This window comes from Sceloporus undulatus, chromosome 4 (assembly GCF_019175285.1).
Source record: "Sceloporus undulatus isolate JIND9_A2432 ecotype Alabama chromosome 4, SceUnd_v1.1, whole genome shotgun sequence".
Taxonomy (NCBI): Eukaryota; Metazoa; Chordata; class Lepidosauria; order Squamata; family Phrynosomatidae; genus Sceloporus; species Sceloporus undulatus.
This window is the reverse complement of record NC_056525.1, coordinates 122,561,683-122,577,679: the sequence shown is the minus strand read 5'-3', so window position 1 is coordinate 122,577,679 and position 15,997 is coordinate 122,561,683. Positions and strand designations below refer to the sequence as shown.

Genomic DNA, 15,997 nt, shown 5'->3' with positions numbered 1-15,997 from the left:
GACTTTAAGTGAATGCGTTTTGGCCCCCATTTTCTTTTCATTCGAATTTAAGAGAAATTCCTCCCGTTTGATAAACTCCCCAGTCCATCAAAGATAACTTCTTGTAGAATCTGGAGTTTATGGGTTCAGCATTTCAGCTTGCTTAGCAAGTGGCTGTTGTTTAATGCCTTAGTTCAGTGGCATCATATTTCAGATTTCAATTGATATTTTTTACATGTGTAGTAGAACTATGGCCTCTTATAAAAGAGCTGGAAGTTGACAGTCTTCATTATGTATGCCATTTTGCACATGTTTGATTTTATTCTTTTTTTTGGATAGGTGTGTTTAAAATGAAAGGATCAACAGTCTGGCCACTCATAAGAATCTATCGAGGTGGCTTTCTCCTTATAGAATTCCTTTTTCTACTTGGCATTAATACATATGGCTGGAGACAAGCTGGCGTGAATCATGTCCTCATCTTTGAACTCAATCCCCGCAGTAATTTGTCCCATCAGCATCTCTTTGAGGTACGTAGTACAATTCAGTAAAATGTCAGAGCTTCCTGACTAGTGGTCAAAAGCATTGTCCCTTTTCCATAGATGATGATCTATGGGTTGTTGTTGTTGTGGGTCTTGAAATCATTTCTGACTTGAATGTGAACCTATAATGGAGTTTTCTGGACTAGATTTGTTCAGAAGAGGTTTGTCATTACCTTCCCCTGAGGCTGAGAGCATGGGACTTGCCCAAGGTCTCCCCACTGGGTTTCATAGCTGAGTTGGAAATCTAGCCTAGTGCTACCAATATTTGTATGATTGGATCAAATTGATATAGGTCCAAAACACACTGCAGAAATAATCCAGTTTGAGACCACTTTAACTGTCCTGGCTCAGTCCTAGGGAATTCTGGGAATTGTAGTTTTGTGAAGCATTTAGCCTTCTTGTATCAGAGAGCTCTGGTGCCACAACAAACTACAACTCCTGGCATTCCCTAGCACTAAGCCAGGACAATTAAAGCGGTCTCAAACGGGATTATTTCTGCAGTATGTTTTGGACCTTAGTTACATTTTCTCCAACAAAGATTGCCTTTTGTAGTGTTGAAGTGTGCAAGACATCTCCCCTCCCCCTCAATATACTTCCTCAGGAATATGTGCAAGGCAGTGTGAAACTAATATTTGATCACGGAAGCAGACAAAATGTCATTTATTCAGATACAGTACTAATTGTAATGCTTTTACTATCCATATTGAAAACACATTATCCAGCAGGGGGTTGCAGGGAGTCCATTGTCTCTTGTCTGTACCAAGGGATTATGCATTTTAATTTGCAAGCATGATTTTTCCCAAGGTAATGTATGCAAATTTTATTTTACAACAAGGGCATAAGGACATTACAGAGGAAGTGACAGTTGGAGTGTGGAAATCTTTTTATTTTATGGATTTGTTTGCTATTTCAAAGGCAGGTGGATTCATCTGTACAGTTGCTCCACTACATTTGTTGTAGTCCATACGAAACAGGGATCTATAACAAAATGTTACAGTCTATTCTTGCTGCTAAGAGGAAGGTTGCTGTTCGTAGTCTTGTAACAGTGTCTAGAGCTCTCAGAAAAGGGAATTTCAGCTGAGAGGAAGTGGGGAACAAGACACCTCTCCTCTACACACACACACACACCCCAACCCATAGTGCTTACTGTTTCTAGGTGTGAAATACAGGACCTTTAATAGTTGTGTGGAAAAGGAAATTTCAGTGATGTTGCTTATGTGAAATCCTGTCTCTTGCACACCTGTTAAGTGCACATGAACCCTGTCATGTATTTCATCGGACAGCCCTAATTGTGCTGTCAACCGGTTTTGAGAAGCATCTCTCAGCTCTAAGCCTGAGCATTTTGTGCTTGCATAGCCTGCATGTTTATGCTGCTGGGATAACTCTAAAATAGATGAGAATGTTATGGCCCTCCAGATGTTATTGTACTATAACACATAGCATTCCTTACAATTTGATATTCTGGCTGAAACTGGTAGGGAGTTGTAGTCCAACCACATCCAGAGGCAACTGGAGGTTGAAATGGTTTTAAAAGGCACCCACGGGGAAGCAGAGAATGGAGGCAGGGGTCCCTCCTCCTCCTTCCCTCCCTTCCCGCGGCTGCACAACAGCAACGGGGAGGAAGGGAAGGGAAGGGGTCCCAGCTCCTCCTTCCCTCCCTTCCCACGGCTGCCTGACAGCCGCGGGGAGGAAGGGACGGTCGGGGCTGCCTCCTCCTCTTTTTCCCGCTGCTGCCAGTCAACCACGGGGAGAAGGGGACAGGACTACAAGCCCCAGAGGCCTTTGTGGCCGGAAGTCCTGCACCTTCCCCTCTGGTGGCCTCCCTCATTGGTTGGGAGGCTGGGAAGGAGTGGGACTTCCAGCCGCAAAGCCTGCTAGGGCTTGTATGCAGCCGAAAATCCCGCCCCTTCCTGGCCTCCCAACCTATCAGGGGAGCCACGGGCGGGACTTTCATCCTCAATGGGGGCCGCGGCCCAACAAAGGAGGGGAGCCGCTGTTTTAGTTGAATGGTACCCTGCCCGCAGGCTTACAATCTAAAAAGAGACGACACAAAAGGAGAAGGGAGAGATGGTGGGGAAGAGGATCAGGTCCAGCAGTTCTTCTCTACCTCCAAGGCCAGGACCAAGGCAGATGGAATGGAGGAAGGGCTTGGGTTCTTAATGGATGGTCAAAAGGAGAAGGGAATGACAGGAGGGAAGGGGGAAAGTCCAGCTCATCTGCTCTCTCACACAGGCCTCTCTCCCCCTCAAGATGGTGGTCGGAAGGAGGGCTCTTCGTCTTTCAGGCGAGGCCTGTTGGCAGAGATGGCATTTAATGGAGTTGAGGCATAGCCCCAAATCTAGCAGTGTCATCAGAAACTTCAGTACCGTCGGCGTCGACACCCGGGATGGAAAAAGGTCTCTCGCGGAGAGAAAATCAGCAAATTTCTTCCATTTGGAAGTATAGGACTTCTTTGTGGCTGGTTTCTGGGGTGCTAAAATCACAGTCTGTTCTAGAGCAGTTGGAGTTTCCAAGTACTTTTTAAAGGCATAAGGAATGCATTACAGCAATCTAGCTGGATGTTGTTAAAGCATAAGTGACTCTGATCAGGCCTGCTTTCTCCAGGCAGTACCATGAATTTTGAACTACAGTACTCTGAACTAATAGCAGCACTTGTAGCTGCTGCTCCTGAGTTACTTTGGCATGGTAAAATATTTGGGAATACTCAGTAGGATTTTTATTTTTACTCTGAGCATCAGACCCCAGTGACATATCACAAACTGCTTTTAATGGCCGTAGTAAAGTTATTATTATAAACTGCTTTTAAAGCCTTGGTTAATTTCATAAAGTTTCTCATGGGGCAAGAAGAGCTGCCATTTGAGAAATGCTTAGTGTTTTTGAGATCTAGTGTTATTTTTGTTCCAGCCACTCAAAGTCCAGATAATTTCAACGTCAGTGATTTTTCTTTTTCCCTCAAATGTACTTCATGTTCTTAAACAAAGTAAGTTAATTTAGGCTCCGAACAGATAGGCCAAAATAAAGCTGCTTTGAGTCACTTTGGAGGTATGCTGTTTAAATGAGGCATGCATGCTAAGAGGCCGGAAGCCACACCAAAACCACGATCCAATACTAAGGACTGGAGCACAGCTTTGGCGCAGCTTCTGGCCTCTTAAGATGTGTGTGTCATTTTAACAGCATACCTCCAAAGTGACCTGAAGCAGCTTTATTTTGGCCTGTCTGTTCAGGCCCATAGTCTTGATAAAACAACTTGTATAAATATCTTTTTAAAAACCCATGTTTACTATACCTGTTTCTCTGAGGTTTATAAATTTCTGGAAATTTAATTTTTGTATGTCAAACAAAACAATTCAGATTTACTGCATTTACGAATTGCATTTACAAATGAATTGTTTTCTCTTTTCTTCTTCCTTCTAGGTTGCTGGATTTCTTGGGACATTGTGGTGCCTGAGCCTGCTGGCATGTATATATGGTCAAGATACTGATTTTCCTATACAGACAAACCCACTTATCTTATATGGATTTATGTTGCTGTTTCTCATAAACCCTACAAAAACGTTCTACTACAAATCTCGTTTTTGGCTGCTCAAACTCTTGGTAAGTTGAGGTCTGATTCAAACCTATAAACTACTATTTGCCCTTTTCTGCTCATGCCCCAACAGAAGCTACAGTAACAAAATACTCTTCATGTATAGCTTGGTGAGTTGACTGTCCTGCTTATCAACAAGCAATGTGCACAAAATGCACATTGTATGTGTTCTATAGTCTTGGCCGTTTGTAGCAGTTGTCAGATTTCAGAGTATTAATAATGCTTACACAGTTCCTTTATATCCCACTCTTTATTCTCTGCACCAGGGAGATGCTGCTTTCTCATTTTTGCAAGAGAAAGAAGAATGTTACTCTTAACTCTTCAAACATGTGGTCTTGCGGGAAATGTCAGAACCAATAAATACCACAGGCATCTTGAGACTTCTAGTGGAGCTTTATTCGGAATCTACTTTGGAATATTAAATTGATTTCAGTGTTAATGATAAGTGGTTGGGTTTAAAATAGTAGCTTAATCTTGCTTTGACTATTTAAACAAACACCTAGGCCAGTGATGGCGAACCTATGGCACGCGTGCCATAGGTGGCACTCAGAGCCCTCTCTGTGGGCACACATGCTATTGCCTTAGCACAGAGTTTGCCAGAGTTTCTTACTAGAAAGCCAGAGGGACATGGCACTTTGCAATCAATAAGTGGGGTCCGGGTTGCAGTTAGGGCACTTGGTCAGTAAAAGGTTCTCCATCACTGACCTAGGCTGTTTGGGGCAGGCCAGAGCAGGGATGATTATCAGACAAAGAAAAGGAAGTCCTTGTGCTGTTCTTTTCTTGTCCTTATGGCGCGAACGTGAAAAAGTTTTCATATAGCATGTCACTTATCCTATCATTGTCCCGTGATTGAAATGGAATTGTCCTGTCATTTTGTATTAACAGGAGTTTGTGTTAATACAATTCCACTTCAATGACAGGATAATGACAAGATAAGCACAATATGTATGAAATGCTTTCGCGTGATCATGATAAGGACAGGATAAGGATGGGAAAGCGATCCTGTCCCCATCCTGTCCCTGTCTGATAATTTCCCGGGGTGAATATCCATAGTAGGGCTGGTGCCTGTTTTCAGTTTGGTCGAGTCAAAGGTTTCAGTTCTAAACATGATTTTTCTGTTTTTCGATTTTTATTCAGTATCTTATTTTTTTATTTTAAAAAACAAACAAAGGGAAGCCTCACTTAGAATATATAGAACTTCTAAAAACATTTTTACTTTTAATTTTTTCTTGAGTATTAACAAAGTAGGTGCCTCTCATACCTTTCTAGTCAATTTTTAAAAACTTTTTAAACTTAATTTTTGAATCCCTTGTTCTTTTACTTTGTCAAATATTGTTTTTGAATTTATTTTTCAATGCATGAAAAATTACATCAGCATTGGTTAACTGGAGTCTCCTTCTTTGGAGGTTTTTAAACAGAGGTTAGATGGCCTTCTGTTGGGGGTACTTTGATTGTGAGTTCCTGCATGGCAGGGGGTTGGACTGGATGATCCTTGTGGTCTCTTCCAATTCTACAATTTTGTGGTTCTGTGACAATCAGTAGTAGAGGTAGATGGCTTGCCCTCCATGGGTGCTTCTAGACTGCTGGTTCTAGGCTCATAAGACACATGAATGTGACTAGTCAGGAAGTGGCTGCTGATATTTGAAAGAGAACTAGGAAACTTTATTCCGGTTTTCTTGTTTAATGAAGGTTTTCATATTAAAGAAAGGCAACGTCTCTGTTAGAGCACAGCTTCTTTAGCTGTAATTATTCAGCTAAATTGATTTTTTTAAAAAATGTTTCCCCCATAGCCCTCAACGCTAGTGCTAATTTCTGCTTGCTTGTTAAAGATAGTATGTAATGGCTTTTCTTAGTCTTTAATCCTGTCATTTTGGTTGCTCCAGTCTAGAGAACGTCATGAGCCCTCTAGAACTTGGCAAAATTGTTATTACTGTCAAAAAGTCACAAGGAGTTTTGTCATTTAAAAAAAATATTGTGGTAGGAAGTACCATGTCGCTCTCCCCCCATCCCGCCCCCCCGCACAAAAGTTGGACCTTCCCCACCTCAATCTACAGTTTCATCAACCATTGTTTCTGACTCTACAGATAAGTATTCTAGCTGTATGCTCCTCCTTTAATCCTCCTGTTACCTGCTGGCTATATTGTTGATATCCCAGTTTGCATCAAGCCTCAATTCTTTGTTATGTGTAGACTGGGTAGCTGTCATTTGATGTCACCATTCTGGTTGGTTAACTGCCAGTGAGCCAGGGTTCCTATGATGGAAACTATGGCATAGTGCATACCAGGATCTTGAAGGTGCAGCTTATGTGTGATGGAAAGAAGGGAAAGGAAAAGGAGCAACACACAACATGGTTCGTGAAAGCGTAGATGATTGTTTTTAGTTTATAAAGTTAAGGTGATTGCCCAAATTTAACCCTGGTCTTTAATAAATATATTTTATATCTATATGTAGCTATATATGGGAATATTTGAAAAGTATGCATTATTCGTTTTATCTGTAAACTTGTCAACTGTCTGCTTAGGGCTTGTGGCTTCCTAAAGGAAAATATACCAGGCTGAATTAATGCCCTCATTCTTCATAGTTTATATGTAAAACAAAACCTTGGGCTTTAAAATCATTAATCCATAGCACAACTATTGGCTGTTAGTCATGAACCTTGTATGTAATTTACATAATTGAAATATGGAAGGATTCAGAAGGAATCTGCGCTCTCGGACTATGAAGGAATCTTTTGCATATCCCATGTTTTTTCTGTATTGTGCCAAAATGAGCATCAAGACTAGATATTCTTTTCCTAATAGCATTGGTATGTTGGTTATTGTAACTAACCAGGCAGGAAGAACTGTAATCCAAAGTAAATGGAGCATGAAATGGTCTAGCTTAAGAGGCACATAGCTGATTTCAGACCTTGAAGGGGAAATGGGTAGAGATAAAGGAGTATCTGTTTTTACTACTAGTTCAAATTCCCTCCAGCCATCATGGTAGCAGAAACACGTGAGAGAAAAACATTTCCAGTTGTGGCCCATGGTGTCAAGCAAATTTCATGCACCTTAATATAGCTAGGATATGAAAAATGTTTTATTAGCCATATACTGTATTTTACAATTGCAAAAACGAATCTATTCAATTATGTAAAGTTGAATGATCAAAATAGTTCTATAATGCAGGTTTTCCATTAGAAAGAAGATCCATTGGTATATTGTTGCTGAATCCCATGACTTCTGCCAGAAATCATAATTCTCCCCTATTATTTAAACCTGAGCATCCTAAACATCTACTCTAGAGGAGTGTGAGAAATCCTTTGAAGCATGTTTTTCGTATAACAGAAACGTGGTGGGGAAGAAAATCTCAACTCCCCTGGGGTTGTATATAGAATTGTGTTCTGTCAAATATAAAAGTATGCTATAATAATAATAATAATAATAATAATAATAATAATAATAATAATAATAAATTTTATTTATTTAGGTATTTATATCCCGCTCTTCAGCCCTAATGGCTCTCATAATAATAATAATAACAACAACAACAACAACTTTATTACAGCCATTTGGCCAGCACAATTACAAAATTCCAATTTAAAATATAACTTAATTTTATGCCATAGGTTCATATACAGGCAGATTGGATAATATAAACAAATGATAGTTTATAAAAAGTAAGGATAAAACTGCACGATCAGGTAAACACACAACAATGAGTAGGCTGCCATCACCTCACAAACAACTCTATCATATTGTGTAATAGAGCACCACATTCAAGACATATTAGTTCAAAACAACAGTCATATCCCCTGTCCAAGCAAAAGTTAAACTACAAAGTGCCATTAATCAGATGCAACTGTTTGGGGTAACTTCATTAGACTAAGACTACTGTATTGTATTCTGTCCTATGCCACCTTTTTTGTCCAGTCAGCCCTTAGTATCTGCAGGGGTTCTGTTCTAGAATTCCACCCCACCTTGCACAGAGGAAAAAAAAAACTGCAGGACCTCAAGTCCTGCGGTTTTCAGTGATGGCACATACACGTGCGGCGATTGGGGCAGTTGGGCTTGCCATCTATCGATGCTTAAATCTATGGATGATAATCCCATGGTTGGAGATGGCTAGCTGTATTTGTGTTCTACAATGCTATCCTTGTACCATTTTTTATTCGTCACCCCTTTTTTGTTTACTTTTGCAGTTCCGGGTGTTCACCGCCCCTTTCCACAAGGTGGGCTTTGCAGATTTCTGGCTCGCTGACCAGCTTAACAGTCTGGCTGTGATACTTATGGATCTCGAATACATGATTTGTTTCTATAGCTTTGAGCTCCAGTGGACAGCAAAAAATGCATTGCTGGAAAATCCAGGTATGTCATTGATAAGATAGATTTAGTAACTGCCATGTGTGATCACCTGTGTGTTATACAGTTGGCCCTTGGTATCTGTGGAGAATCCGTTCTGGACCCCTCCCCTATGGATTCCAAAATGCTCAAGTCTCTATTGTCCCCAATGGCAGTGCATTCATGTGACTGCACTACCATTGGAGACAATGGGATTTATCCTCCCTTTCTCCTTTCCTCCCTCCCTCTCTCCCAGCTCTCACCAGTGGCAGGTGGGTGTGTGGCCTTCTTCTCCTCCTCCTCCTTCTCCCACTTTTCCCTCCTCCTTTTCCTCCCGCTTTTTCCTCCTCTTTCTCCTCCTCCTCTCATCTCTTCCTTCTCCTCCCTCCTCTTCTCCCTCTCACCTCTTCTTCCTCCCATCTTTTCCTCTTCTTCCTCCTCCTCCTCCCACTTGTTCCTCCTCTCATTTTCTTCCTCCTCCTCTTCTTCCTGCTTCTTCTTCCTCCTCCTCCTCCTCCTCCTCCATTGCCTCACCATGGGCTTGCCATTCATAGAGTGGTCTGGAACAGATCCCTCGCAGATAGCAAGGGCCAGCTGTAATAATAACTGTACTCATACTTCAGGAATTGAAAAGAATATTAGACATTGGGTTATCCATTGACATTTTGTTGTCTTATTTTCTTTTAGAAAATCAGGTCTGCAACACCTACGCCTATGGTGTGCGAGCAGTTGTTCAGTGCATTCCTGCTTGGTTAAGATTTGTCCAGTGCCTGCGCCGATATCGTGACACCAAACGGGCCTTTCCCCACCTGGTTAATGCTGGCAAATACTCTACCACGTTCTTCATGGTGACATTTGCAGCCCTCTACAGCACCCACAAAGGTATTGTTTTTAGAGCGATTAATTTTTATCCCAGTTCTATAATTCAAGAGCCAACTTACAAGAGAGTTCTTAGAACTATTGATGGTATGTCATTCTTTTTGAGACAGAGTTGGGGAATATAACTGACGAGAATACTGTTTATATCTTAGTTAATAGCTTCTCAGTTAATAGCTCACCTTTTTTCTTTCTTTTCATTATTTTGCTGTGAAATGTTAACACCTGCGACGGTACCTCAGTGAAATTGACAGTCTGTGATTTCCTTACACTAAAACAGTGGTTCCCAACCTGTGGGTCGGGACCCCTTTGGGGGTCGAATGACCCTTTCATGGGGGTTGCCTAAGACCATTGGAAAGCACCTATTTAATTACAGTTATGAAGTAGCAACAAAAATAATTTCATGGGTTTGGGTCACCACAACATGAGGAACTGTATTAAAGGGTCACGGCATTAAGAAGGTTGGGAATCACTGCACTAAAACAACAGTATTTTATTCTCTATTTATTCAGAATGCTAAGTTTCCCTCCTCCCAAATTATTTATTATTTATAAAATACCATCAGCATGTTATAGGTATATAAACTCAATCACAGAAGCCACAGCCCTGAGTCTGCAAGACATGAGCAGGGCTGTTTATAACAGGTGTCTTGGAGGTCTCTCTTCCATAGGGTTGCCATAAGTTAAAGCTGACTTGATGGCAGTTAACAACAAGCTTCAGTATGTACAATATTTTGCAATTTAGTAATAAAAAACATCTTTCTGTTCTCAAAAAGTTTGTAATCAAAATTAATGAAAATTGGAGGCAGCATGGCATAGCAGTTTGAGTGTTGGCCTACAACTCTGGAGACCAGGATTTGATTCCAAGCTCAGGCATGAAACCCATTGGATGACCTTGGGCAAGTCACACGCTTTCAGCCTCAAGGAAAGGCAGTGGCAAGCTTCCTCTGAACAAATCTTGCTAAGAAACCCCTGATAGTTTTACATTAGGGTTGCCATAAGTTGAAAACAACTTGAAGGAACACAATAACAAACAACAACAAGATAGAGGAAGAGAGAAAATGAAAATAGGAGTGGTGAGCATAAATGAATGCAATTCTTCATGTTTTCTGTTTCCAACACAATTGAGTTCTTGTGCCTGTACAGAGACTCCCTTCAGAGAGTTGCAGAATAGCCATACTACTTCACCCCAGTTTCTCTTTGTCTACCTTTAGTATTCTCTCATTGAGTAGACTCTCCTTTGCTTCTGTTCTTTTCTCTGTTTCTTCCTTTTTTATATTGCCTCCCAGCATTTTCCTTTTGTCACCCTCTCTTCCAACCCCCCCCCCCCCCAGTTTCTCCTTAAATCATCCCCTTGCCTTCTCCCCCATAGCTTATGGCCTCTACTTGTCACTTTAAACATTATACTTCTTGCAGTTGCAAAGCCTGAGCCTCAGATAGTCATTCTTTGTGCTTGGTCTGCTGGTGGGAGGAGTGGAGAATTTGCCACATCTTCCAGATTCTCAAGAACAAGATGTCCATGCTCAAATCCTATGCGGCAGGTCATAGAGAAGGCTGCAACCAACCAGCCACTTTTTACTGCCTTCTTTACTGTCAAAAAACCAAGGAAACCAAAGTTCTCAGCCTCCATACTGGAGCCATCATCTGTTTTGATACCCAACTCAGTCTCAGTGGAACTGCCTCCAGCTCACAGGCTACTGTAGTGGCTGTAGCAGGGGAATCAGTCTCAACTTCATCCCTGCAACCGGCTCACTTCAGTTACTCCAGGCCCTGTAGGAAGACAGCAGCCTCACCTGACGAATATCTGACTACCAAAGAAGGTAGACCTGAGACTGAAGGAGAATTTCAAACACTGTAATCATCAGGCTGCTCAGCTTCTTCCTAGGCACCCAATCAGATGCTGACATCATCTGCATCTATGCTCCTCCTTCACAAACACAGTGAACCCTTGGTATCCACTGGGGTTTGGTTCCAGAATCCCATATGGATATCAAAATTCCTAGATGCTCAAACCCCATTATATACAGTAGTGGAGTTAAATGATGTCCATTATATAAAATGGCAAAAACAAAGTTTGCTTTTTGGAATTGTTTTTTTAAAAAAATTTAAGCCATGATGTTGAATCTGGATACAGAAGGCCAGTTTTACTTACACAGCCGGTACCGATGGAACCCTTTCTACTATCAGCCATGCTTGACCCACTGGTCCTGGCCACAATGGTTCCACAGGCAGGAGACACAACCACTTTGGCACTCCCATTTCTGATACCCCAGGCTACCAACATCCCTAGGCAATAGGAATTCTCAAAACCTGTTGTCAAGAAATTCTTCAGAGACCAAGCACACCTCTATCCACTGGTGATGGCTCTTACACTTCCTTGGTCACTATCTCTGGTACTTTCCCAACTGATACATAAAACCTTTGAGCCCCTCGCCACAATTGACAAGTGGCTACTTACATGGAAGGTAGCTTTTCTTATAGCAGACCACAGTCACCTCAGCAAGGAAAATCGCCAAGTTCATGGTCTTATGGTCTAATAAACCCTATCCCATTTTCCACCAGGATAAGGTGTCCTCCAACCAAACGTTGCCGTCCTCCCTAAGTTTGTGTCACAGTTCCATCCCAATCAGGACATCGTCCTCCCTATGTTCTACCCATAACCGATCTCACCTCTGGAAAGGTCCCTACACTTCCTTGATTTCTATATTGAACACATGGCAGCACTTTGTCATATGGACTACCTCTTCAGCTTTTATGAGGATCCAAAGAAGGGACAATAGGTTCCACCCAGCATTGCTCTGGCTGGATCATGCAAACCATCAGACTTGCCTGTAAATTACCCAAGCAGCCGATCCTAACTGGCCTAAGACAAAACTCAACTGGAGTGGAAACTTCTTCAGCTGCACAACTCCATGCTATTCCCCTACCAGAACTCTGCAGGGCTGGTACCTGATCACAACTGCCCTCTTTCACCCACAACTACAGGCTGGACTGCAGAGCCAGGGCTGATTCCAATTTCAGGCAGGCTATATTCTCTTTCATTCTCCGGTGATCTGATCCATCCAATCAGGTCACTGTCACCCAGTTGTGTGAGACACAGAGACCACAAAGAAGAAGGACAGGTTCCTTACCTGTAACTGTGGTTCTTCAAGTGGTCATCTGTGCCCTCACACATATTCGCCCACCCTCCCCCTTTTCAGGTTCCTGGCCACTACTTGGAAGACATTGAAACTATGGAGAAGTAGTTTGATGGGCAGGGATATGTGCAGTAGGCAGGAGGGGGCAAGTCTTTCTGCCAAGCTGCTTAATTCTGGAACTTTCTGAAGGGAGTCTCTGCGCAAGCACAAGAATCTAATTGTGTGAGGGCACAGATGACCACTCAAAGAACCCTTGCTGCAGGTAAGCAACTTGTCATATATACATTTATATTAGGATATGCAAAATGAATTCTGCATCTCTTAAATCTTGGTACTGGAAGAGAGTTGTTTGCTTGTTTCTGGTTGGATATGTTTGTTTTTATGGTCTTCTTAAGGGTATATAATATTTTTAGGAAAACCTGTGAAGCATCATGATGCATACATATAACTTCCAGTTTTAAGGGGGAAATGTGAATGAGAAGGTGATGTCAAAATGGTGGGAGATCCTTTTACACATGTATATTTGCTAAGAACAGTGAGAATTCAGATAACAGATATGTGGGGAAATATAACAATGTTTCCAGAAAATGTGAAGTAGTTACTATCCTTTAGATGTTGGACAGTTGTACTGCATTAATCTGGAACAAGACCATAATCTTATCAATATAGAGGCAGGTGCCCAGTGCTAGAAAAGTGCCTCTTGATTTTCATGCATGATTGTTATTGTATTGCATTTTTTTAAACTCAGGATGATAGGAAATTGCTTCCAAGTCATTAATCTACAGAGTGAGGTCTCTGAACCATCATGTGCCGACATCTCCGTGGAAACCACAATGATTTGCTTTTGTGCTTTCTGTAGAAGAATAAAGCTTTTAGTTCCTTATGCTTCAGGCAGCCCTGATGTCTGTCTTTGTTCTTTTCCCTTCAACTCCCATGTCAGACAAGAGGTTTTAGTCTGTTCTCAAACACATGCTGATTTGGGCACATACAGGTTGAGTCTCAGTTATTTGAAATGCTTATTTGAAGTGCTTGAAATATTTGGGATTTGGGATTTTTAAAAAAATTTTTGGAATATCTGTAGTTGCATATACATACATAATGAGATACCCTGAAGATGGGACCCGAGCCCAATCATAAAGTTCATCTATGTTTTGTGTACACCTTATACACACAGCCTGAAGGTAATTTTATACAATATTTTATATAATTGTGTGTATGAAACAAAGTTTATGTATGTTGAACCATCAGAAAGCAAAGGTGCGACTATCTCAACCACCCATGAAAAAAGTTTTGGTTTTTTGAATATTTTGATTTTGGAATTCCAGATAAGGGAGACATAACCTGTATTGGTGAGAGTGCATATTTTATTCATTTATAGGCATACCAGAAACTGAGTTTGAGGGCCTGCGGATTCTGCGGTGCTGTTGCTGCTGCTGTTTTTGTTGGTGCTGGCAGCAGTGTTGTTGTTGTTAATGCAACTACTACCACCACTCTAGGAAGCTTCTAATTGTCTTCTTTTTATAGAGAAAAGTAGGTTCACTATGGAACCTTAGAGGATTGGTAGCTGAAAAAATCTTATAAAATCCAAATATTGATACAGAATTTGGGAGATATTTGCATAAGAACTGTACTGTTAAAGTTAATGTTAATCATGTGAAAGATTACACAATATCGCATGAGGAGCAGTGAATTATAAGGTTCTGCACTGAAGAAAAATATTCAATATGGAACCTGCCTTTTTTATTCATTGCTGGTGCAGGATTGCCTCTACTCCAAAGATCATTGTGCTTCACCTTGGCTCTGAGGCAGAAGCTCACACTGCATCACTTTCTCTGATATCTTCCTCATTAATTGATGCAGAGAATCAATAGACACCTATAAGTTTTTGTTTTTTTTTTAATGTCAGAATTGGATTAGGTTTGCAGGCTTTATATCCTTTAAGGGGTGTGTGTGTGTGTGTGTGTGTGTGTGTGTGTGAATAGAGTGGAGTCTGCCCAATGACAATGTGTGGCCCACATATGTAAAACCCTCCATAGGTCATTTTGTAGCCTCCCAATTTTTTGAATTAATTTTTGTTAAAATCCCAAGGGTTTTCCCCACACAAAACCCCACAGAGTTAGCCCCAGGAAAGGCCATTTTTCCAAAAGAAAGTGACATAGAAGTTGGAAAAAGGGGTCCTTCCTTGAGCCAAAAAGGGCTAAGTGGGAAATATGGTCTCCCCACCTCCCCCAATAACTCTAAGTGTGCATTATGGGACATTTAGGGGCTAAAAATGATGAAAATGTTGTGTTGGGCTGGGGGAGTGTGCCCCTTGAAGATCACTGTGTGAGCAATGCAATTGCTTGTTCCTACTCTAGGTAAATGGCAAGATTCAAGAATAAATGCACATGTTAGGAACAGGCTTTCTGATGAATGTCTAGCCATTCTCCCAATTTTGAAGCTACAGAGCTGGACAAAGATTATCCTGGCAGTTGTAAAGTGACCTCTGCTACTTCTTTCTCTTCATAATTGGGAGGAAGAGTATAAGTGCTTCAAGCAGCAGCATGGCCAAGGTTCCCAGAGAACTGTGTTTATTGGGGCCAAACCAGCAAAAATGCTTCTCCATCCTTGCTGGCCCTTCTTTCAGGCTGCCTTCGAGAGATGATGCCCAATTGAGTTCAGTCCCCATTGGCTCTTTCCAAAGGAAACATCATTGGGAAGACTTACAGTCTGTCCTCCACCACATCCACCGATTCCTTATCCACGGAATCAACCATCCACAGTTTGAAAATATTTTTAAAAGTATAAATTACTCTGCAAGTAATATAATTGGTTTTTTAACATATGTTGTACGTATTTAGCATTGCTTACATTAAATTAGGATTTTCTGCAAGTTCTTAAGCATTTCAAATGTTGAGTCTTAAAAAGTTTGGGGCCTACTACTAACTTGCCTTCAAAATGTAATGAATGGTTGAACAGTTATTTTTTAAAAATATTTAATTTAAAAATATTGAATTGAATTTCTCCTGATGTGAGACCCAAGGCAGCCACAACAGGAATTAAAACAATGTGGCTGAATGACCAGACTTAGACAGGTAAGGAGATTGTGTCAGCTATCTTCAGTGCCACTCTTTAATTAAGGTTCAAGGTTGGTATTTTTCTCTTAGATATAAATGGATTTGGACTCTGGATGTCAAGAAACATAAAGATTGGAAAATCTCCATCACTAGGAGCAATAATTTCCATTTATGAAATATGTTAAGGTTTTTTTTTTTGGGGGGGGGGGGGTTGTAATTGAAAAGCCCTTATCATCCGTTGAGTCTTTCATGCTGTGCTCATCAATATTCCAGGCTTATCTATGTTCCCACAGCTTTCTGATATGCAAGAAACTAGGTATAATCTTATGTATCCTACTTTGGAGCCAACAGTGAAAACATCAGGGTAGCACATATAGGCAAGCATCCCATGCCATTGACATATAATAACCTGCAGAAACATAAAGCAACATGAAATTGGGAGATCGGCTCTTTGGTGTTAAAAATGGATGTGCTTCCGAAGGGGCATTCGTGTGAAAATAAGGGGG

General features: G+C 41.2%; 1 protein-coding gene across 1 annotated transcript in view; it reads left to right on the top strand.

Annotated features, from left to right (window-relative positions):
- The window catches only part of XPR1 (xenotropic and polytropic retrovirus receptor 1), a 123,666-nt gene that overhangs the window by 88,792 nt on the left and 18,877 nt on the right, over positions 1-15,997 (top strand). Inside the window, exons 8-11 of the mRNA XM_042461593.1 lie at positions 319-506; positions 3,933-4,112; positions 8,285-8,450; positions 9,111-9,305. Of these exons, the coding sequence (XP_042317527.1) occupies positions 319-506; positions 3,933-4,112; positions 8,285-8,450; positions 9,111-9,305 (729 nt within the window). The remainder of the gene's footprint in view (positions 1-318; positions 507-3,932; positions 4,113-8,284; positions 8,451-9,110; positions 9,306-15,997) is intronic.